The sequence below is a fragment of the Pithys albifrons genome, chromosome 6, assembly GCF_047495875.1.
Source record: "Pithys albifrons albifrons isolate INPA30051 chromosome 6, PitAlb_v1, whole genome shotgun sequence".
Lineage (NCBI taxonomy): Eukaryota > Metazoa > Chordata > Aves > Passeriformes > Thamnophilidae > Pithys > Pithys albifrons.
In genome coordinates, this window is record NC_092463.1 from 50,159,662 (window position 1) to 50,185,202 (window position 25,541).

Sequence of the window (25,541 nt, forward strand, 5' to 3'; positions counted from 1 at the left end):
AATAACTCAAAGCAAATGGGAGAAAACCTTGCTACTTCCATTTCAAAGAAGAGACAATAAGGGCAACACATCCAAAGTCACTCTCCTGTGGAACAGTCAAGGCTTGAGCAGACCATTGAGTTCCAAGTCCATTGCAAACAAACCCAAACCTCAGAGGCATTAAGAAAAAAAAAGTCAAATTATCAACTTGGTTTTTTGTCACTTTGTCAGTCCTCTTCTAGTATTGTGCAAGGCACTTGGTGCTTTGAGTGTCCTTGTTTTGGGGAATTTAGTTATTTGGGTCTACTCCTCAACTCCTTTTCAAGATGTAGACCACAGCTTGATATAACTTTTAGGTATTGGTATTTCTTTCCTGAACTAGCACATTTCCCCTCCCTCACTCTACACATGCATTCACACACCAAGAATGACATATTTGTGGAACTAATGACAAGGACTATGTTCCTTAGATGTCACACAATTATCAAGCTTCAGTGTCTTTAATCTTGTTAAGCAGGCAGTTGCTAATAGCAACTGAATAACTGCAAATCTACATAATACTAGTGCTCAGAAACTTTGGTGACCTGGAAGAGGTTGTTCAATCCATCAGGATTGTTACCTTTACAGCCCAGATTGACTGATCCAAAGGATGAAAAAGTTTAAAGCAGAAGCCATCCTTTTTGGAGGGTCTCTCGATCAGCTCACAAGAATGGAGCAAGATTGTCCCAACCCACTGTCCGATCTTTGGTGTCTTATAAATCAGCAGCACTCCTGGTTTCAGGACACACCACAGTTTGGTCCAGCTCTTCAGAGTCCCACGAATCTTGAGGAAAGAAGGGAGAGGACAAAAAGTTACATTTATGTTGCTCCTTAAATGAAAACCAGCATTTATTCAGTATTTATGCAGCATTTTCAGTATGTTTATTCCAAGGCTGTGCCATGATACACTTCCTAAGGAAAACACACAGAGTTTATCTGAGCAGTCCTAGGGACCTTGTAGCAAAATCCCAGACCTTGTAATACTGACTATCAGAATCTAGTTCTTATATTTTTATTACTGGCTTAGAGTTCTTCATATTTTTATTACTAGCTTAGTGTTAGCAGTTGATTAATTTTTTAGGCAATCAGCACTGCTGGGTCATGAGACAGTGACCTGCTAATAATCATGGAGGACAAGCCAATTAGAACATTGCATATAAAAATGTTATAGCTAGTCTAACTTGACTTATAAGTCATTTTAATAGTGTTCTGCAGAACACAGCTATTAATGAGTTTTGTCAAATATCCCATTTTTAAAAGTACCATCTCCAGCTGGTTTACTTCCCTGTCAGGCTGAGTGCAGCTCTCTCATAGAAGACATTGAATCTTCTCAGTAAGGTTACATCTTGCCTAAGGTCTTCTTGCCTTTAACATACATAGGCCAAACTTCAAGTCCTATGTCAGTGTTCTGTTTTTGTGGCCCAGCATTATTTGTTGCTCATCAGAAATTTCCAACCATAGCAAACATGCAACAGGTATTTTGTGTTTTAAAAAATTATGATATTTATCCACCATTAACAGTAAACATTACAGAAGCACTCTGTTGCCAATCTAATTTCTCAAATAAACCATAAACATGTCACTTTTCTGGCCTCTAAAACTAATTGCAGCACGATGTTGGAGATTTCTCACACTAGTCAAATGCCATTGTATTGCTTCACAGAATCTCAGAACCAAATGGGTTGGAAAATATCTCGGAGATCATCAGTTCAGCCTATGACCGAACACTGCCTTGTCACCTTTGGAAATGAAGTTTTGTCAATAGAAAAAGGGCAACCAATTCAGTGTTATTTGAGAAGACTAAATGGTCCCAAAAGAGAATTAAAACAGTGGTGAGAGGTAACATCTCTCAGTGTCAATCCAAATTTACTTTGCCACATACAAAGTATCAGGACTTCAATGAACACTGTCACTACTTGAGCCTGTGCATGAAGAAATTACAGTTCTCATTAGGTCTAATATGTTTTGTTCTGTGCTGTGACAACACAGAATCCAAACAGTCAACAGGACAAGCTGTATCTGCCAATGGTGTTTCCTCTTCAGTACAAAAGCACACCTATGGGAAGAGGCCAACAGACACTTTCAGAGAGGAACAAAAAAGAAACATCATAACTTCCCTTTGTGGTGTGCATTTTTTGACACCCTATTGCCACTTAGGTCCATGGAACAGATGGATTGAGTTAGGTTAAGATGGAGGGTAAATATTCCACATAGTTCCACTTTTATAGCAGTTATTTAAGTATAGCTTAACAGTAACTTCAACTCATAATTATTCAGCCTTCCTTCGCTCAAAAAAGTGCTTGTGTATAAGTATCAACCACATCAACTACTTCTCACTTATTTTTTTTCCTGCATCTCAAGAAGCAACAGTCTGTATTAAATACCTTCAGCCAGTCTGCTGTGATCACTACACTGGGATCCTTCAGAGCACTGAAGAGTTGTTTGGTAGCTCTTTTCTTCTCCTGTCTGTAATTTTTTTTCTGTACCTGGTTGAGAACAGAGAAAATATAGCACCTCTAATCTTGGCCTCTTTTAGGGAGGAAGGAACATAATGCATTAAAGACAGCTATGTATAGCACAGCTAGAACTTGACAGAGCACAAGTTCCCCAGAAATGAGCATAAGGAAGAAGAAAAATGTAGCAAGATGACAGGCATTTTCTTTGCTCCTTAAGTTTCACTAAATATAACCCAGTTTGTCTTTTCTTTGGAGGGAATGTAAAGAGGTTGGGTACCCAGTCCTCCTCACCCTCAAATTCAAGAGATTAAATGTAATTTCACTCAAACCAAATTATTTATACTTTGGGTTTGGTAGACAAGCAAGTGCTCAAGCTACAATTTGCTCAGATTGCCTAGGCAAACTCCTCCTAACAAAACCAGTGAAGGATTACAATCCTCTTGAGGTGCCTAATGGTTCTGGAACATACAAACATAGTGAAATAATTACACTGATCTGTTCTGCTTTCAGTATATAATCTAATCCTGTATATAAAGCCTGTAAATGCCCTTGGCCTATAATGACTCCTAGAAGATTCTTATTTTCCAGGTCTTGGGAGATAACTCTGAGTAGTTCCAATGGTTTGTTTGGAAGATACTATTTGTTTTGTAAAACTAAGTCAACGGATGCTGACTTGACTGCTTTGCATATACCTTCAGCGTTTCCTTCTTCATGAATTTGGCCGTGGGAGACACACTCTCTTTGTCAGACCCATTGCAAAGCTTATATTCAATCTAAAAAAAAAGACAGAGAAAATAGAAACGTGTTAACATGAAGATGTTCAACCTAATAAAGAGTTGCTTATAACTTTCAGGAATCCATGAAATAGCTGATTGCAGACTTCAGCAGCAGAACACTGATCAGGTGCCCAAGATGGGTATCTGCAGTGCAGTCCAAACTCCCTCCTTACACTCATAGTTGGAAAATTCCCTACTAAGTATTCTTTGTATTTCTTCCATGCAGCCATTCATCTTGGTAAACACACACACAAAAAAAATAAACCAAAATCAAAACAATAAAACAAAACAGAAAACCAAAAACTTATTCCTATCTTTGAAAACTGTCCATCTCTTTTCAGACCTGAAAGCATTTCAATTACTGGAATAAAAATTATGGGGATCTGTTATACATCTTTCAGAACTAGACTTGATATTTGCAATTACTCTTGCTCTAGCTGAAACGTCAGAAACATGAGTGGGCAAGAAATAACCTAATAATGTTATAGATAATACAGGAAATCACCATTGTCTTGGCCTTGCAAAGCAAGGTACAAAATATATGCAGTCATATCAAATCATGTTTGATACTGTCAGTGCTGTTTAAATTCACTTTCAGAGGCTACAGACCAATCTCATGATTTGTGCTGACATGCTGAAAAAATCCTTTATTTTGTTAGACATAATCACAATATTACTGTTAGCAAAATAAAGTACACTTAGAAAGCACAGCTCTCCAGAGTTCAGCTCACAATGAGGACCCCTACTTGGACAGGTACTGTCACAAATTGTCCAAAACCTGGGAAGGGTTAGTGGTGTGAGAACTACTAGTCTGGACTCTGCTACTTGTTACGTGACCTTGGGAAGTTGCTTTCTTTTTCTGTACCTCTCTTCCTTCCAACCTCTCATGTGTTTGATGCATTCAGACTGCGATCTTTTGGGTCAGGCACTGTCTTCCCAAATTAGGCATGACAGTTTTATAAAAAGCTCAGTCTCTGGCCACCTTGATTTAATGAGAATGACACAAAAATGAGCTGCACTAAGGAAAAAATGTATCAAATATACTTGCCATTTAGAAATTCACTGCTATGATGTGAAACAAACCCACTGGGCTCTCACACTCTCTCTCTCCTTTATGTCACAAGTTGATGTAGTCATTTTACAGTGCCTTCGGTTTCAAGAGATCCACTTTCTTTTTCCCTCTCAGTGACACAGAAACTTCTTGGGCTGCTACAGCCACAAACTATGCTGAACATTAGTGTGAGCAGGAAAATATTTAATGACAGCCAGATCAGACCTTTTCACGTGACTCAGAGAAAACCACACAAATGCATGACAAGATCAGGGAAAATAAGCCATCAACTCTGCTTTGGAGACTGTGGCAGAAGCAAAAATGGGAGATAAAGGTATGTGTTCAACTGAGTAAAACTGGTAGATTATGAAGGATTAGAAATTATGGGCAGAAGGTGCAATTTGCAACAGAGCCAAAGTCACTGTAGAACCTATTATTTGTTCTCACATATTGTTGTAATAGTCTTTCACTAAAAACAAAACCACATGTGATACTTATGAATAGACTAAGAAATGAAAAGTCTGTGATGGTGCATAAAGACCCTGATCTGACTGTTTAGTTTACCAGTCAACTTGGATCCACGCAAAGAGAATGCCAGCTCTTGGACTCCTGACAAATATTCACTATTTGCCATTTTTGTTTTCACAGAAAGCTAAGCCTGCTTCCTCTGCCTGCAGTGCAATCTCGGATGCATATTTTGTATTTTTGCATTCCAGACTTCACTGTAAGAACAAAAGATTTATGGTGGGGACCTCTGCACAGATATGATATGTGAGCAGAGACTTGTGCCCCCAGGGTCTTTGTCACATTTCAAAGGGCAGTGGTAGGCATTTGGGAGATATGCTATAAGCCTTTCTTTATGAAGAAACATTTCCAAGTCCTTAAATGTCTCTGAGCAAGAATCAATCAGAATTATTAGCAGATTATGCTTTCATGATCCGGGAGACATGTCCTCTGAAACCAATCAAAAGAATTCTCCCCCTTTCTCCCAGTTAGCAGGAAGAATGTCCTGTCCTTGAGACACAACTATGAGCCAACTGTTTATTAGTAATTTCACTCCCTCTGGCCTGAGAGATCAGACACAGAGAGAAACACTGTGTACTATTCCCAAGATTCTAGGAAATACTTCTCAGGTGCCTGCAAAGCATCGGGATACAAAGAACGCTTTTTGCTTAACTAATTGAAACAAGGTATAGTAATTTGTTGTCTAGACAACTACACCTTATATATGTAAATATATACACATATAGAGAATAAAATTTTACCCTTTATGTTCACTTGGCTCAGGGAAATTTACTTTCAGATGAATTCAAAAAGGCTTCCAACAACTGCTGCAAACTTGAGCCCTAAACCTGTTGCCCAGGGTGAACCAGCATTGACAGTGAATGGCATTTTCACTGCTCTACTACCCCACCTGCCTCCTCCTTGGTGCGTCTCAGGGCCATGCTAAAAATAGAGTTGAACAACCACAAGACTTCAAACCTGTTATATTCACAGAGACAGACACTGATTCTGCTTCTTCGGGAGAGCTGACTCATAGTTCCATGACCAAGGACCCCAATGCCCAATGACAGCCAATACTGCTATGCCTGTCATACAACCACAGCACACAACAGCTGATGAAGGGATGATCTTCTCCTTACACCACCACAGCCTTTAGAAGCTCAATAAATACAGTGCAACTTGTCTGAAACCATTACACGAACTGGTCCTTTTCTTGGTTAAGGAAGCTGGATGAATAGCCTTGGGAACTGCTGTAGTGGCCTCCTGAACCACTGTGCTGCTTCCTTCAGGCACCCTCCTCCATGTTTGGGCTATACCTGGACATTCTGAATCTGCAAACCTTGCCTGTAAAGCGAAACATGGCCACAGAGATAGTGCACACTAAGGCTTAAAAACAGATGAGAAGGAAGCAGTAACATAGGTGCCTGTCTGTATAGCAATTTCTAGCCATGGTAAAATAAGTATCTGTGCGGCTACATCCCAAAAATTGTGATGCACCTACAAGCTGTGTGACAACCAGCACAGCTTTCTGAGATGGCTGCAAAATGCTTTATGAAGAGAGAGAAAATTTTACTATAACCAAGTTTTAACTTGGAGCCGTGAACAAGCTTTCAGATGTGCCTGACCTGGGACTTTCAACACTGTACACCAGTTACTTTTTAACGAAGACAGACCAGTTGCTTCTCCCTCCTGCCTTTGCCTCTTCTTATGCTTATGAGAATGCATCATCAGAGATTCTAAACAGCAGTTTGATGGTAGGTGATCTCCAGGACTTCAGCATCGCATTTCTGGGTTTAAAGTTCCTCTTTTCCATAGCAAAGGTGGGATCTAAGCCCCCAGGACAGCATACCATGGGTCCCCATGCTGCTGATAATAATGACATAGTTATTTAACCTCATAAGTGACCTGAAGTCATATGATTTCATGTTTTTGCATTAATCTGTCTTAAGAATTTTGATGGTACCTTGTGGTACATGTAAGATTCAGTAAATGTGGGCACCAGCTCTAAAGATTGCCAAGACACAGCAGGGTCTCACATTGCTATGACACATCAAGAGCATTTAATGACGTCGTTCTACTACCCTGCCGTTCTCAGCCTGGCAGAAAACTAAGAGAAGCCATTTGACATCATAGCAGATCTTTCATGGGCATGGGGATAATGCTTGTGCATCAGAATCTGGCTTCTCTCTCTGCAGCAACATGAACAATATTAACCAGAGCTATGACTTCTTACAATGGGAGGGTAAGGAATCGGTGTCCTCATTAAAGTAAGAAAAAGACACTGGAGTATTCTAACAAGAAAGCAATATATATACTTTCCATATACAGGTTCTCATAAAGAGGGAAGACTGTTAATCTGCCGGAAAGTTTTACCAGAGCATGTACCATCACTCACAGGGGTAGGAAACTGTTGTTCCTTTTAAGTTCTCTAACCAAACCTGTCCTTTCTAGGACTGAGTGATGATCATGCCAGCTGATGATCAGCTGTACTGTACTCAAACACATACTTTTTATCCCAGTTCAGTTTCTGTTCCCTTCCATCTCAGTCACAGAGCTCTGGAGATTCACTGCTGATTGTTAGCAGTCATCACAATACCTTCACACTTCTGCCAGGCTTTGTAAGAGAGCACACAGAGTCCTCACAATAGTGCTATTCTGATCCAGTGTCTTTTGGGTGAATTCATTTCCTAGAGGAATCAAATCACTTCACAGAAAAATAGTCTGTGATCAACCCCGGTGTGAGGGATGCCAGCCCATCAACATGCCATTTGTGCCTTGGATAACAGCAAGAGCAATATCCTGTTACTTAGTGCAAGCAATTCTTGCTCCACAATAGACAGAATTATTCCAAATCAGAAACATTTACATAAAGTCATTCTCAAGCTGTGCTCTGAATATTAACAGCAGTGACAGCTTAGTAGTTGCCCATTTGTCTTCTCTGCATCCAAATGAGAGAAAGACAAGACCAGACAGGAATTTGAAGCCACAGCAAAAGTAGCTGGGATCAGAAGCTCTACTTCACAAAAGCAACAGGAGACATGTCCTTGGTCACATGTAATTTCTTCAGTATCTTTTCCACATACAATTGCTAAAAAACTTGATTACGCAGAAATAAAATACATTAAACAAAAGTTTCTGACATAGTATAAAAACTATGGAAAAGCTGGGTTTATTAGCTTCATTAGAAGTGAGAAACTCCTTGTTACTGATGTAAATATTCACAGATAACCAAATTTAAGCAACTTTGGTTTCAATTTATTATAAGCAGTTCTTTTTAAAAAGTTTTACATTTGTTGTGAATTAACAGCTCAGCCAAAGCACAGCAGAGTCAGTGAAACAATTCTCACTGGCAAACCAGCTTTGCATTCAGAAAGATTACCCTTCCATTGATACACTGCTTTACAGCAAGCTGAATAATCTTCACCTAAAACTTTCCAGTTTGAAAAAGGAACCCATAAAAATCCCTCATTTCAACAATGTTACAAAGATACAGCAACTGTGTTTACAACTCTGAAATAGCACAATGATTCCTAGGAACTGAGAAGCCTGAACAAATAAAGAGTTGACATGACAGCAACATCTGGGGAAAATAATTGGTGAAATTCAGCCATCCAAAGTAACTCCAAATATCAAGTTATATTACTCTTTAGTGGAATGCTTTGCTCCACTGTATTAAATTATAATAAATAAAGTCACAGACCTCATGGGATTTCTATTTGATCATGTAAGTGTGCCTTGCATGGGAAGATCATTCTGCAAATTCAGAATATTTAAAGAACATCTGACGCGAGATGGGAACTTGCACACTACTATTTCACATGACTGTTTCAGATATAGTGGCATTCAGAGAGCTGAAGCTGAAGCAAAGTTTTGCTTTCTCCTCCAGCCACAGGCATATCTTTTGTTCCTAGGCTGAGCTTAAACAAACGAAGAAAGCAAGCAATAAAAAACAATTGGTTCTGTGGTTTAATATAAGTTTTGCTAAATTGTTCAACAAATCATTTCAACTTTAGTACCTCCATTTACCCTCATCTTCTCCATCAGAAACACTAGAATAAGGAATTATGATCACATGACCCAAGGTGACAAGATAGGACCGCTGTGGCTTACCCGAAGGCTATCACCTTTGAGACTTCCTTTCTGTAAACTGTCCAAATTCACCTCTGTGAAGCACTGGGGAGTTTCAGAGCTTGTACGCACCAACACAAGTTAGGGATGCTCCATGTTTTCTACTCAGTGCAAAATCCCCTCCATTCTCCATGCGATTTTTTGAGAATACTCCAGGCTACATCTGTGCTCACTTTAAATCAGCTGCAAAGTCCTTTGGGGACAACAGTGATTATCCTAAAGTGCTGCACATGGAATTGAAGAAGCAAGGTATACTGAGCCAGAGCACAGGAACTGAGTCTAAGGCTTGATTGAGACAACTAGCTGCAAAAGAATTCCATCCACAATGCTGAGAGCATGAAGTATGGTAATGAAAAGCTAGTAAGGGTCCAGTTGAGCATAACAACACCTGGAAACACCAGATTTTCCTATAAAGCTGTGCTTAACACACACAGGGGCTGTTTTACTCCTAAGTATCTAAAAGGTGATTCCTGCAACTGCTTGATCTGTCCAACAACTAATTCCTTGGTTTGCTGGCTAAGGGAGAACATAGGGAAAGGTACCCTTGTAGGTTGCCACATTTGCGAATGATCTTTTATGGTAGTCCCAAATGTAACCATGGCTGGAACTACCTCAGAGGTTAAGAGCGTGATTCATAGATCTAGAAGGATGAGCTTGAGACAACATGGGAACTGTAGCTTAAATGTCAAGTGATTGGTATGAGCTGTTTCAAACTACTTTGTGGCTAAAATAAATTTTTAGCAGTCAGTGAGATTTATATTTCAGATTACATATCACACAATAAAGGCTTGAAAAATCAGGTATATAGAAAAACACATTCACAAAGCTTTGTCTTCACATACACCATGTAACTGTGCACATAACAGCCACCCTCCTACAATTTGACAGACTTCATTGTGGCATTAGCAAGGAACTAGAAAGAGTGAAGTACCACTGAGCTCCAGCTTCAAGATTATTCTCACTATCCCTTAAAATACATGTCAATTCTTTGTGGGCCCTGCATACATATCAAGAGACTCCAGCTGCCCTCTAGCCAGTAGAATTAATAGGTAAGCACAGGAAAGGAAGAAAAAGAACATGCCGCACTGCATACTGCAAAGAAAGGTGTCTTTAGAGGACTCTGACAGCACTGAATGAGGGACAAAATCAGAGAAGGGCACCTCCTGTCATTATCAGGTATGTTCTAACTGTACTACCTATCCACAGAGATGAGCTTGAGGCTTAGACAGAGTTTGGTTATATTTTCACACCCAACTATGAGTACTGGTCCCAGAAAAAAATGCTAAAGGGCTCTTAAAAAAAGAGAGAAATGAACATGACAAACCATCTGAAATAAGAAAGCTAATAATTTTTTCCCCTTGAAAAAGGACACGAAAGAGACTGTTTTAAAAATTAAATAGGAGAAAATATGCTGCAGGAAAGTTAGCAATGTAATATGTAGCTGAACTGTGCCTTGAATTTGTTTTAATAAAATATGGGGTGAGAACCCACAACTGAAATCAGAAATATATATAGTGCTAAAAACCACACAAACATGCTGAAAGAAATGTTACAGCATCAAATATTTGACTGTCTGTACAGATTGGACATTTGGGATGTGTTCACACCTCAGACATAGAGAGCAGTCCACCTATGAGCACAGGGCTCTGTGGTTGCAGTTACATGGCTTCACAGCACAACCATGTTCATAGACATTTATGGGGTTTTTATGACACATTCTCTCTGCTAACCTGAGAAATCTGCAGCCTGTTCCACCACACAATGTGGATATGGCCTGAGTAAATAAAATGCAAAACTGTTTCCACCTCGCTGATGAAGATGTGAAATAGAAACAATTAGCCTGCCTTAGAAAGTGCAGGGAATCCAAGGCAGAACTGGGAATTTGAGGTACCCTAAGGCCCAGTCCAGAGACTGAATCACTTTACTGGCTTTCCTTTCCTTCTCATTACTGAGTGAAGAGTCAATGTGGTACGGTACATTAGAATGCTGGAGCTGAAAGAACACTGATTTCCAACAAGATTTCTTACATCCACTGTACCAAAAGAAGGGCAAGTATTCACGGTATGGATCTGTTACCTGCAATATTTACTTTATACTACAGTTCAGTTTCTAAGAATTATTGCCTCCCTGCTATCAGGAATATAAGCATGACCCAATTAGCACACACTCTTCCCTTTGGTTCAAGCAGGTGGAATCACTATTTGTTTTTAAAACTGAAGTAGTGTGACAGGTCCCTACTTTCAGTTCTGGACACCTGACACTAAGGTTTGATTTTAGAGCACTATAGACAAGAGGATGTGAAAAATTACACATTAAGCAAACTGACTACCAGTTTGCCTAAATTTTTAGGATAAAAGATACTTCACCGTAAGAACTCCCTACTGCTGCTGACATTGCAAAGCTTGACAGAAGACAAGTTACGTGGATGGAGAAAAGCAAGGTAGTGTACAACACAGCAAGGTGAAGCAGAGTGAAGTGAGAATGACAAATGCTACAGCACAGGTCCAGTGAGGCAGAAGGTCTCTAAATCAAAACGATGTGTCTAAGCAGAACATTCAGGCAGGAAATAAACAATCAGCTCTGGCCCATTCAATAGCCAAAGCAATTCAAACACTGTAAATAAGTAAGCAAGTTGAAGTTCAGTGTTTTGGTATCCTCACATCTGTTTTTAGTCCCCTGGTGTTTCAGAACAATTCTGACTATTGTAAACCAAAGGCTTGTGTTAGTGAAAGTAAATTCATGTCCAGGATTGAATCACAAATCTGATGCAGTTGTTTTGTGCTGTGCATTTTCTGTTAACTCTTCTTAACAATTGCTCTTGACACCATCAAGGAGAGACTCACCAATACCTCCCCAGTGCACACAAAGCACAGCAGCAATCTAGTTGGGCACCCAAACTTTCCATGGGTACTTCTGTTTTCAAGAACATCCCTGTAAGAGACTAACTGGCAAGCCAAGCCCAGAGGCTGGGAAAATACAGCTGAGCCATGCTCTCATCCCAAAAACTTCTCAAAATACATTCCTACTCTTGTATTCATCCAGCATCTCAGAAATCAAACTCCTTTTTATACAGCATTTCAATGTTCTGAGTTGTCTTGTCCAGAAAAAATCCTTCTTCCTTACATTCCTAAGTCATTAGAAATTCTACACTATTCCTTTTAAGATGTGCAAAACGTCTAGCTTTAAAACAGCCCTGGATGCAGTTACCTGGTCCTTGGGCTTCTCCACTGCCAGGATAAGTGGGAGGCTGATTTTCCTTGAGGAACCTGCCTGGAAAAGTAAAGCCAAGGTTGATTTGCAGTTTTCCAGGTTCCAGCAATAGCAGAAGACATGTCCTTGTTGCATACTCCCAAAGCTCCTCTCATCACCATCTCCCTCTGCTGACCCCTGCCATGGCATCCCAGGAGAACAACATGCAAACTCCAGGCAAGCACAGACAAATGTATTGGAATATGCAGAAGCTATTTTCATGTCTTATAAGAAATCACTTGTCTGCAGCTACTTCTTTTGTGCTATATTTTCATTTCAGATGGTGTCACTTGCATTTTACAGCTTCATAATTCAATAAATTTAGTTAAAAATTTATTAACTGGTCTTGCTTTTGTTTTTAGTTATCCACCAGAAACATCCTAGGGAGCTGCAGCCAAAAAAAGCCTGTACATGAATCTAAAAGCCAGATCTAATTTATAAAGTTGATTCCATCTCTACAGGAAATCAAACCCAGGCACTCTGTAACTCTTGATGTAGAGGAAGGTTTTGAACAAGGAGATCCCAGAGGCTTTAGATCCAGTTTAACCTCTCTGTAACAGGCTGGATGGGAGAGCTGTGTTCAGGAAATGTTGGTTAGTGTTCCTGTTACACAACTATCCCCAGGATCTCGACTCATTGTTTCAGATGCTATGTACTACACTAAATATGACATATTTCTCTTTCAAAACAATTAAGGTTTATGATTGCCTTGCTGATCAGGAACAGCAGGAGACGCCTCTGCCGACAAAACAAACCTTTCAACCATAATTTTTCATATCTAATTACACAGCCAAATGAGGCCCGATTAAACAGGGTTCTTCTGCAGTAGGTGCAGTCAAGTCAGAGGAAAGTGTAGGTTTCTTTGTCATCACAACCATGTAGAAATACTAATTTTCTTTCTCTCAAAACATACACACGCAGTTTCTGCAGGAACAGAGGAAGAGGCTTTCTCAATGACTTTTAAAAAAAGACAGTAAGAATGATTAATAACAGTCTGAGAAGAAATGAAAGAAAGATGAGGAATGGATTCCTATCCCAGAGTACCTTGCTAATGGAGTTTGGAGTCTGTGGTGTCTCATCCTTCAGTGCTGATGGGCTATTTCCTTCCACCTCTCTTCCTGCAACAAAAAAATGTAATTCAAAACCACAGAAATTCTGTGCAAAACCATGGCTCGTCATAGCTTTAGAAGGGCTACTGATAACAGCACATAAGGGAAGTTGTCCTGAGCAGGAGCAGGCACACCATGACCACAGAGGGGGATCGTGCAGAGGTCTGGATCCACATACTTGGGCCAGGCAACAAAGTTTACGTCTCAAAACACCGTGGTAAATCAACATGATGGTTGCAAAGTCCAGCATATGAAGGCTGAAAAAAACCCACAAATACGGTTGCTTATGCATCCTTAATCAGCTCCCTTCTGTGTCTGCATTATGATGCAGTCTTTAATTATATTATCACAGTCTGTTCTTTCCTTACATACCCCATGCCTTATTCAGTGCAAATAATAAATGTGACTCAGTTAATAAGCAGCTATTCAATCCTCCTTGGTCAGTATCTGGCAACTACAGACAGATGCACTTGATAGGATGCTTTGTTGGACAAATAATAACCAAGATCACAAAGTGTTACAGAAGACAGAACAGCATCTAGGCATAATTAGTAAAACATAATTTAAAAAAATTGCAGAAGATCAATGTTCCTGACCAAGTTATTTGTTAAAATAAGAAAGATTTACAATTTAAAAGTAGTATTTATGAATAAGTACTATGACATTTTTCAATCATTGTAGAGATACATACCCTCTACTCAAATATCCTAAGCTTGCACACATTATAAACTGGCATGAGTCTGTGTAGTGCTGGTCCAAGCAATAAAATGTAATGATGAAAATCCTGTTCTTTTTGCCAACTGTAATCATATCCTTACAGTAAAAGAAAGCATAGAGCTTTTATTAAGAAAGAAACAAAAAGTTCTACCTGATGAGGCTGGACTTTTAAGTGCCAAGATAGTAATTGTTAATCAATTGCAATGTAGTTTGCTTCTCAAAATTGTTGGCAATCAGAACTTCAGAATATGGGATGCAATAAAGAACCACTGAGTCAGTGAAATATAATCCATTTGTAGCACACTGCAAACATGGGAACTGTTGAAATCGTTTCTAACATTTTGTGGGCCGGCCTTGGAAACACCACATAATGCAAAACCAAAAAGGGAAAATTTTCATTCTCCTGAAGACAGCAGAAACTGTCACAGATATGTCAGAAGCCATAATTTCTCCCTGAATTATCAGAGCAGCCATTTAAGAAACCAAACACTCAGAAAAACCAGCCACAAGAAGCTCACTGAAAAACAAATACACTGATGGCCATGTCCTGCACTTCCACCACAGGACATGTGAGAGAACAAACATGTCCCATTATAACCAGAACTGCAACTGGACAGGCAGGACAACCCCATGCCCCTCATACAGGCGCTAAACAGGCAGTTTGGGGTATGGGGTATGGTATCAAGTCTTAAATGTGAGAAAAGGCTTTGTGGGGCAACTGTCCCTAGAAGGTGTCCAACTTCCCACCCACATAGTGACAAGGGCTGGGGGAGGTTCAGATGCATTTCTCACTCCATGGCCCAGTGCTGCACTGTGCCACGTGCACACAGCCATGCTGACGCAGAAAGCCTGGGAGAAGAGGGACAGTACATGCATTGCTTACATGGGGAAGTGAAGCAGAGAAAGGACCTATGCAGACACATAGGAAAGTGGGACCTATATCCTAACCTAGTTTCTTAACCATCACTCCACCCCTGGAAACCCTGAGCCTTAAATAATGCACTCAGAAACCTAATGTTCATAGGCAGGAGAAAATCCCCCAAAAGTCCCCAGTGGCCAGAGATCTGACAGTCCCTTTGTGCTACCATGACAAGTGGGGTGGCCATAAGCACTGCTGTGCATGGATTAGGACCAGTATTTCCATACTTTTTCTTTCCCTGATGGTGATTTCCTCTGTATAGTTCTCACTCTCTCTGGCAGAAAAGGTTGGAAAAAATTCACAAAGCCATGTAGCTGCTGTATTGGTTTTCCACAGAGTTTTTTTCTGTGCATGTATGGGAAAGTAACACATGGTCTAAAAGTTCAAGTAAAGTTAATGGGAATCAGCTGCTGCCTGCTTCCAGAGAGTGCTGTCTATTAGCATAACAGAATTCACATCCATTCCTTATTATGTCTCATTTCTTAAAGAAAGCTTAACTCCAAGCTTGCATCCATACAAAAAGCCTGAACGTAAGACATTTATGCCTTCTCTCAGGCAGAGATTTGCAATTGGACAATGAGATTTTCACTGCTCCTAAGGTTCTGGACCTCACAGAGCATTATGGAAAAAAGGGAACTGTTCATTCCTACCATATCATTTATCAGGCTTCATAGAGTACATTTATGAAGCAACATATACTAGTTTCTTATGTCAAACTGTAAGTCTACTGGGAATTGTGAGGGAAAGGCTGTTTTTCAGAGGAGAACTATCTCTGCTGTCTGTCTCAGGCTGACTTGCTGCAGCTGTGCAGAAGGAGAGAGCCAAACCTTGTTTGGAAAGCAAACTTCATTAAAATGATGTGGAAGTTTGTCAAAAAACTACACACATAGTTAAGTGCACAGAAAGTCCAAAAGCAAGAGAACCACCCAGAGCACAACAGACATAGCTGACTCAAAGAAATAAATAGGAAATCACATCACACCATACAAGAAGCTAAATATTAACTGGCTATAGAAGCTGCAGTTCTTATTTCCCTGACCAAGAAAACATAATGCCCACAACAGCAATAGAGCTGAATCTCTCTCAGCTTAAGGTGCTGGTTGCTACCAGGGCAGCAAAAAAGTGTCCTCCACCAAACAGCCCAAAAGTTTTGCACCAAGTAACAAAAAAGATTTTTGGGAAGGGAATCAGTGGTGCTTATGGAAACAGTCTTCACTACATTGTGAAGAAAACTGCCAACACTCCAGTCTTGTGGCTACAGAGTAGAATGACTCTTACCTTCTTTTCATCCATTACTGTCATGCACAGGGAAAATAAATATTTAGCTCCTTTCCAGAACAGTAATAATTCTTTTAATAAAAACTGTTTCTGCTCTAAATATAACACACATGGCCCAGTGTGAACACCCTGATTGAAACATAGTTCTGTCTGCCTTTTACAGAAAAATTCCCATATTCATGAAAGTAGACCTCTTAGGATGCAGATAAGCTAGTCTAAATTTTTATTTAAAGACTCTGTGTGATCTGGAAGCCTAGTCAAAAAGAGAGATTCTCTAAAAATTCTTCTAGCTACTCACCCAACAGATTTCCTATCCTCTGAAACAGAAAACAGAGAAGGGTTCTCCCTCTTCATGGCTAAGTGAAAGACAGACATGAACAAGGAACAAGAATTCATATCTCTCAAGTTTGTGAACTGCCCATAAAAAGAAAATATATTACTCAATTTTTTTCAGTTATGGGAGCCTTTAGCACTGTTTTATGCAAGAAAGAGGCAAGTCCAAAGTGTTATTTCAGATAGTGCCCTCTGCATTTCCCATGTTTCTTTTAAAAGAAAAAAATCCTCTCACTGAACTGAATCTCCATAGCATAGTTTGTCTGAGGTGTAAAATCTGTCAGTCCCTACTCACTGAAGTATTTATTTGCACACCTTTATTGTTGGAGGGTGCTGTGAGACCTGTAGCTTCAGCCTAATCACAACCCACTGAATTCCTGGCAGGAAATCACTGGGTTTTGCTGCCCACTGCATCCAGTCAACACAATCAGCCCAGTGCAACCAGCCCAGTCAGGCAGCAAAACACAGACCACCGGAAAAGCCTCAAGAACACAGAAAAATAGAGAACACAGAAATATTGGATACAGCTTATGGACATAGACCTAAGGCTTATCTATGGTGATAACAGCATCCTTCAGAGGGATGGGAGAAGGTGGGGGAAAGCACACAAGGCTCAGGGGAAAAGAAGGCAGAAGTAGCAACAAAGGAGTGAAAGGACAGCCCACCACAGAAAATGGCAAGTGAATGTGAAGAATGACAGCTGCTTCTCAGAGGAAATGTGAGGGGAACAAAGACACAAGGCAGTTCCATAGGGACAGGGAAAGAAATGTAAAGATATGGAAGGATAGACAAAACCCCAAACTCCCTGCAAGAAATCCCCTTGCTGAGGCAATATAACTTCTGTTTGGTTAAGAGAGATATTCTCTCCTTTATAAAACCTTTGGCCTATGCCTTTCCTTTGCAATACTGAGGGCTACCTCCCTCGCTGATAACATGCTGAAGGTTACCTAGGAGAACTGTGCAACAGAACAGAAGCTCCAGTATGGCTCAAAGCCCTTGCTCTGCTAAGCCCAGCAAAGCCTGTTTGGTCTGGTTGCCAGTAGGGATCAAGGAGAAACAAGGTGATGGGGGAAGCTGAGGAATAAACAAACTCTTCCAGCCACCTGCTCCAGATTGAAACCCTCAACTTTCCCTGGTTTCTAAAAGATTATAGCACTGAAATACCATTGTGACGAAGCCAGTAGCTTTATTAGCGTTGAAAATGCTGGTAAGAATTGAAGAATGGGCAAACTCTAAGCTATGGCTCTCCATCTCCCAAGGATAGCAAAAGTGAGCTATTTACGTGTCACACATTTGAACAGACTGTACTTATGGGCAGCTAGCTGTTCAGAAGTCCCTCCAGGTTTGAAATGTATGAGATTTTACGTATCTCATTTTAAGTTGTTTTCAATTTGATTACCAAAAGGTTATTGAAGCTTCCAGCGGCTTTAGTAACAGCCAGAATTAGTCAGCGCTGCTAAAAACAGGCTCTCCACTGCCTTGAAGCACACTCATAAACAAAAATACCTGCAAAATCAGAGGACCTTGAAACATTTGCACTTAAATACAATTAGCTCAGGAAATCCAGACCTTGTTTTGCTCTACATATGAAAAGCCCAGAGAGTCTGTTGGATGTTATAAGAACACTGAAACCTTTTGATAGATGCTATGTTCTCTCTCTAGATATCAGTGTTTTGAGATCTCATGAAGGTGCTGTGAGGTTTGACAATTTAGCACTGACATGGCAGCTGCAGGTGACAGCTCTACAAACTGGTGACTGCACACTGAAGCACTTGTTCACAGACTGGAATGGAAGCATTGTCTGCAGACTGCAATCAAGGAAAGACCTGAATGTTTCTTGTAAGCAACAAATTCTGAAATAATAAAATGAGCTTATTCCTTCAAAAAGGGTGCTAGAAAATTCAAAGCAAAAAAAAAAAGATATAAAGAGACCACTTAAAGCCAGTCTGCCATTCATTGCAACTTGTCAAGATTCCCGGTACTTGTAACGCTTGTAGATATTTACAGAACATTAACCTCAGAATGTCTGCTCTTGTAATATTTATCCTGGGCTCTAAATCTGAACACGGAATTCTGCCACTGAACGACTGCAAATGGAGCCAGTAAATCTTAAATGAGTCCAATGCTTAGGATAAAACACATCAAATGCCTCGAAGTGGAAGCACCTGAAAACATTAGTCATTTTTTAAATGTAAGGTCATGCAGTGTTCAAATGCTTATTAACCCCAATGCTAACGCTGTCCATTCCCGCTTAATGCCATGGCAACGAAAAACAACAGAATCATGAAAGCAGCACTGTCTGGGATCCAGTAATATTTGTGTTGCAGCAGCTTCTCTCACATTCTTGGCAGCATGCTAAATTACCTACTTGCAGTCAAGCACCTGAGACACTACTTTCTGCACTGACACCAGACACCAACCTGGGCTGAGTGGATAGATGTCATTGTCGGCCCCGAAGAACAGATTGCGCGTCAGCTTGCGAGGATCAACCTTCTGTGGAGTGGATGACGCCGGACAGAGGGAGAACCTACGACGAAGAAAGTTCTCCTCCTTCATGGCATGAGCTGTAGGGGTTTTCTGAAAAAGACAGATAGAAATTACAGTTCGTTTTATGACACAGGAAATAAAATTTTCACACCTAGATGACTCTGCTCCTTCAAAGCCACCTAATCCTATGTAGTGTGCCAGATCTTTTTACAGAGTCCCAGAAGGCTATGAAGGGAAAAAAAGAAAGTGATATTAGTCTGAAGCTATAATTACTGATTTGCTGACTCTTAGTATCTGCAAACTGTAGGGAAGCAGAACACTGCTCCTTGGTGAATCCAGGCAGTATAACATCTTCCTACCTACTAAGATCTATTAGGATAATAGCTACTTACTGGGTCCATCCAGTGCACAGTGCATACAATTCACCTTTTTTTTTTAAATGGCTTTGGAGTCTCTTTCATAAATGCAATTTCATTGGTGTCAGCAGAATTACACTATCTCCACAAAAATCAACATTAATCTGAGCTGTGTGGAGGAAGATCAGCTGCACTGGCTGCAGAGAGCAGCAAGCAGAGATCAGACCAGTGTCACTCCTGCCCTTATTTCCAATTATAGCATATATAATTTCAGCTTTCTTCAAAATCTCATTTAGATCAGCCTTGCAGTTTGATCAATAAGATAACTGTTGCTGCTCTGTGAGGGTAGAAAAGACCAGCACTTATCTCCCCAAAAGGCCCCCTGCATCCTAGTACAAGAGCCTGGTAGTACTTTGCTCTTTACCACCGCTTGGCTAATGCATTTGACTATTGCGGCTCGAATTAAAGGTTTCTTTTATAACCATCCAACAAATAGCTCTTTCTTACCCTTTACAAGCAGATATTATGACAGTCTCCTTCCTGAGTTACAAGCTTTATTCTCTAACCACGTGCAGACAGAGGTAGGGCTCTGGGCAGGAGTAAGAAATGTTAACCCAGACTCTGGGTCAGTATCACACAACACAAGGTCTGCTGCTTCTCTGGGGGACAGTCACTGAGCTAAGAAAAACTCTTTAGGATAGTACACATTCCCTGAAGAGACTGTCCAAGTTTTTCCATCTCTTTTAGGCTACTGTGAATGCAGAGAAGAAAAAGCTGCCCAATCACGTGCAGTTTGGGAGAGCAGCACTGACATGTATGTAAGGTGACATATGTGGCACATGTGGGAAATAGGCTGATTACAAGCTAGAAGACACTTCCCTACCCTTCCTGCTCCCAGGACCACCCTGGTGTTTGCCCAAATGACTCAGTTTCATGGGGAACTCTCAGTGGCCTCTTGGAGCTCAGCCTTCACAGCCAAGACACCACATAAGAGGATGCCATGGAAGTGTCACAGTGTGAGAAACTTCCCTCCCGTGTTTTATGTGAGCTCTGTCCCTTCACCTGCCCTGCCAATCACTGTAGAGCGTAGGCCCACTGTTTTAGGTTTTCCAATTTCTAAAACTTTATTTACACAGCAGGCTGCATCAACTTTAAAAACTAGACACCACGTACAAGGCAAGAGAGAATCTGCTTCTTCTTTCCTACAAGAGAAGGCCTCAGTGCCCAAGAGCTTAATGTGGTCAAAACCACACTGCACTCCAGCTATGAGCATTTGAGCAGGAGGTCTTTCTGAACCCAACATCCAACAACAGGGTACTGGCTAGCAGGTGGGGCTAGCCCAAAAATGGGACTCCCCAAGGCCACACCCCTGCAATTTGAAGGGGGTGCATATCTCCTGCTGGGCCCATATCATCCATGAAGAATGAAACAAGGTCTGTGCAGTGATCTCTGGGGACACCCCATTCTCCAAAAGCCCTATGTGGTATCATGGCCCCCACCGTGAAGCGGCTGTAAGCACACATTCAGCAGCAGCATTTCATCGTAACCCCTTCACACAACTCATGGCGAAAGGCTTTGTATGTGAGCACCCAGACATGCATCCTGGCCAGGGCTGCCACCAACTGACCCTTCAGCCAGTGCCTCACGCGATGATGTGCGGTGACAGCCGGGTGAAACGAGGTGGCTGCACCTTTCCACTCGCTGCTGCCCTGCCTCCTGTCAATTCACCTGCCCAGAAAACCGCCCTGCAAACACAGATCCAGGCTCAAAATGTCCTGAGGTTCCCACTGCGGCCAACAGCACCTCTGAGGCAGCAGGTAACATAGCTAATTTAGCAACATAAATAAACTTTCATTTGCTTAGAAACTCTTGACTGCATAGAGCTGGGCAGGGAGAGGATGCAAAATTAAAGCTAACTTTAAAGAAAGAAAAGAGAGAGGTGGAAAATTCAGCTAGTCATGTGTCTGAAAGCAAAATATTTAAACATAATCCAGGTCTAAATAGCTGCGGTTTGGAATGCTAACAGTGAGCTATTTTTTGTCCTTGTTCCCAAAAAGGCAGTCTCAACTCTCTACCTCTAGAACTGCTCGTAAGTGGCTTGGAACAAAGGCAGATGAGTGGGATAATTTCCCCAAAAAGACGTGACCTGGCGAGGCTGTACCGATTGTGTAAGAAGGTGTTCAGAAAGCCCAGGACCATCCTGTGGAAAGCAGGCTGGGGAACAGGTTACAAACATAAAACATCCAACCATCAGCTCTTATTCCCTGCCAGGGTAACAGAAGAGCTATGTCCATCCTCATTTTGTCTTAGCAATACCACAAGCTGTGATAGTGGAGAACTGCCAATGAGCTCACACTGATGTCAGTGGCATAACCCCTCCAGACACAGGAGCAAGAGCAGGCTCTGTACTGGATCAAACACATCAGAATCTAACTTCTTTCAACTGCTGCTATATTTACTATGTAGAGAGACCAATATTCTAATGTTTCCCTCACTTATTATTTCACACTATTTAACCACAGGATAATTGTCAGAATGACTCTGCTGATGTTCTCTCATTCTCAGAGTTACTTAAGCCACAGGTCTGACAGCAAGAAATGTGGATGCCACTGCACAATAACAAAAGAAAAATATTTTCCTCAGGTCTGTAATTTGCTGTCTCTTCTCTTACATATCTTAATACAAACTCGTGGCAGCAGCTCATCTCTTTTTGACCACACAGATCAAATTGAGTAAGTTCCTCCTCACTCAGTGTGTTTTGGCAGAAGATTCTCAGTGACTGAATCTCCCTGAGAAGCAATAGCCATGATGTGTCAGTCTACCAGTCAGTCACCCACACACACATGCATACACAATCATGCCACACACCATGCCACCAATATCCTGGACTGTTTTTCAAAGATATCTAACATTGCATTGCTCCAGCTCAGGGGCACTGGCCCATCTGACATTTGCCCCTTATCCAGACAGGCTCTTATGCCATCCACATTAGCAGGGCCTTCACTCCAACTGGAAGCTGACAGCAGCAGAGCGTTTAGTTCCATGCACTGTATGGTTCGGTCACAGTTCAACTTACTTTTTCCTTTATTTTGGGTAAAAGAGAATAATTGTTGGCTTTTATTTCATTCCCTGAGACTGCACCATCTTAGATTACCACGACATTTTTTCAGAGAAAGATTGAGATGGACAGACTCAGCCTAAAAAATTTTACCTCATTATGCAGTACAAAGTGTAGCACAAAATCATAGAAATAGACTTTCTTTTGTATTTTCATTTTTTTAATACATCAGACACTTTTTTCCTTATTTAGAGAAAATGTGGTTCACACTATTAAGATTCTATAATACACCTGAAATATTCAGTTTAGTTTCCAAACGCTATCTCTGTGTGTGTCTGCATCTGTATCTACCCCATTTTATCCTCCCTCCCAGTGCTTCTTGTACTACTTGTGAAAGCCAAGGAATTCCAACAGGCATTAGAAAATTTGAAAATGTTTCTTAAAAATTGTATCTTAAAAGATCACTGGCTAAAGAGAGAAGGGAAACTGTAGCTGTCCTCTGACAGAAAGGCAGTACTATAAACTCAGCTATTACCAAACATCAGTGAATCCAACATAAGCCACAAGTCCATAAGAGACTGAGGCCTCATTTTTTTAGCTTAGTTACTCAGAGAGCTACTTGTTGTATCAGTCCATAAGGGTCTGACTGCTCAAGCTGACCTCAAATAACATAAAGCAGGTGAGAGCTCCATGGTATGATGAACAGTAGATGTCAGGGGCAATTTTCCAATGGGATGTAACAGGAAGGTGGGAGGTGTGTACAGTGTTAAACACCTAAATGGTCCAGCCTCTGCCCAGAATCACCTGTGTGAGATAGGAGGGTGTGAAGGGCTTCAAGAATATTGCCTTGCGCTAAATCTACTTTTATAACATTAAGGTGTGATTATCTAGAAAACATGCAGAAGTTCAGCGGTGCTGAAGTATCTGAAGAAATAAGCAACTATAGAAGACAGGCTTCTATGAGTGATTTTGATCTTCAAATCTTTCATGGCTGATTTGAAGACAACATTGTTGTTATAAAATCCAAACCTACTTCTAAATCAGTATTTTGGAGGTTGCTTCAGGATATGGAGGATGCTTCACAGAAATCAGTTCTGCAGGGGCTCGGGGAATAGAAAGAAGGTAGAAATCAAAATTGGGCGAGAACGGGAGAAGGCCAAAAATTACCATCCTGTGACCAAATCACTTGCGTAACACAAGGCAAGCAATTTCCCCCCCTGCTCCTGTGTTCCCTCCAAATCTAGCAGATGAGATGGAGAACTATCTCTAAAAAGACAACATGTCTTAATTTGAAGATGCCAACTGATGTAGAATCCAAAAGCTCTTTGAGGAAACTAATCTCATAATGAAGAGCCTTCACTCTATCGCTTGCATGAGTTTACTTGGTTGTTAGTCCTGGCAGATTAAAGCACCCTGAAGTTTGCAGCTCAGGTATTTTCTGGACTTCTATTCTGTGCTCCTGATCGTAAAAATGAAGGAAAGGTAATAGAGACAGTAATGATAGAGCCACTAAACACAGTACTTCTCAGGATTGCCTCTTTTGTGGTGACAGCTCTCTAAGCAGTACTTGGCTATTAAATGTGGGCTGTTCACCAGAGTTTAAAATGGAATAAATAACTCAGCAGCAAGAAATAAACTTCTTACTAACTCTGTCTTTGAGACCACTTTATCTTTTAAAAGTGAAAACCACAGGAGATGAGAAGTCTATGTCAAACTGCTATGAAACACAGCACAAATGAAAAGTGGTGAACTTAACAGGGTGCAATAGCCCAGAGGAACTTTCACTCCCAGGCAGCTTCAGGAACAGTCAACGAAGATGAATGGGGCAAGAATAGAAGTTACTTTTATCAGCGAACCTTGTGGCTGCCATTAAAGCAACTGGGAACTGCCAGCACTCCCCTCTTCTGGCACTGGACCCACTTTGGTTGAGGGTAGCGACTAATACACTTAAGGGATGATCAGTGTTGGTGCAGAGATGCCTTTCACAGAGCTGCTCTGCATTCTGGGCCTTTTGTGCTTGCTGGGAAGATAGTGGCAGCTTTCAGCATCAGCCTTGAAGCTTCTGGGGATGGAATTTTCCTGGCTCCTTCTTTAAGTTTTTTAAGTTCCTGATATATAACTACCATACAGCTGAACACTCTGCAGATATTATGTTGTCCCTACTCTCTGCAAACTGGTGGGTAGGTTAGTTTGCTTACCCTCATTTTCAGCATTTTAAAATAGATTGGAAGTATGTACTTCTCTATAAATAGTTACTTTGGGGGTTTGTATAGTCAAGAAGGCTGTGCTAGTTAGGAGGGGCTCCTAATTTGTTCAAATCTTGTTTCAAACAACCTTTGCTTTTTCTGGTCACTAAATATTTCCCAGAAATGAAATGAAACCATATTTTGTATTCACAGAAGTCCTTCACTCCAAAACCTGCATCAATAGGGAAAATTAAATCTAAAGATACTGACATTTCCTGATACAATTAACCCTGAGAAAGTAAAAATTTCATGAATGAAATGAGAAGGAAAATTGTTAGCAGATACATTTCTAGTGATTACAGTTCTAAGTATTCATAAGGAAAAACAGCAGAACAGATCCTCAGTGATGGTAAATTACTAGTTCAGTGGTGTGCTGGTGATTTACAACAGCTGAAGAACCACAATCAATTCAGGAAGTCTGTGAAATCTGTTTCTGAAAGCCATTCCAAAAAATGCCTATTAATAAGACAGATAATTGGACAACCAATCCCCTACTAACAGTTAAATAAAACCTGATACAGTGAAAAGTGGCTGTGAAGGCAATGTTTTTCTCTACCTAATTCATGTTTATTGGTTAGAGAAATGGCAAAACACACATATTACACCTGACATTGAATGTTTTGGGCTGTTGTGCTGATAGCTGGAACCTGACACAATGGAGTAGCCGTCAGGTGTTCTCCAGAATTATTTAGGATCAGATCTTTCTCTGTGGTGTAGGCAAGGGGACCTTTCCTCACCAGTGGTGGTCCCCAATATGTTCCTCCTAGACCATGTTGTGCTCTGTTGGATCCAAAACCAGCCTCAGCAGCTCCATGGTGCTCTATTTTCCAGTCCTCCATGCATTCCAGATGAATAC

General features: G+C 40.8%; 1 protein-coding gene across 8 annotated transcripts in view; it reads right to left on the reverse strand.

Moving 5' to 3' along the window:
- OSBPL5 (oxysterol binding protein like 5) overlaps positions 1–25,541 on the reverse strand; it is a 178,563-nt gene that overhangs the window by 40,062 nt on the left and 112,960 nt on the right. For all 8 annotated transcript variants that reach the window (XM_071558828.1, XM_071558832.1, XM_071558829.1 and 5 more), the window contains exons 2-7: positions 18,959–19,115; positions 13,227–13,300; positions 12,141–12,203; positions 3,167–3,247; positions 2,403–2,504; positions 599–802 (exon numbers count right to left, since the gene is read on the reverse strand). In XM_071558828.1, the coding sequence (XP_071414929.1) occupies positions 599–802; positions 2,403–2,504; positions 3,167–3,247; positions 12,141–12,203; positions 13,227–13,300; positions 18,959–19,115 (681 nt within the window). The remainder of the gene's footprint in view (positions 1–598; positions 803–2,402; positions 2,505–3,166; positions 3,248–12,140; positions 12,204–13,226; positions 13,301–18,958; positions 19,116–25,541) is intronic.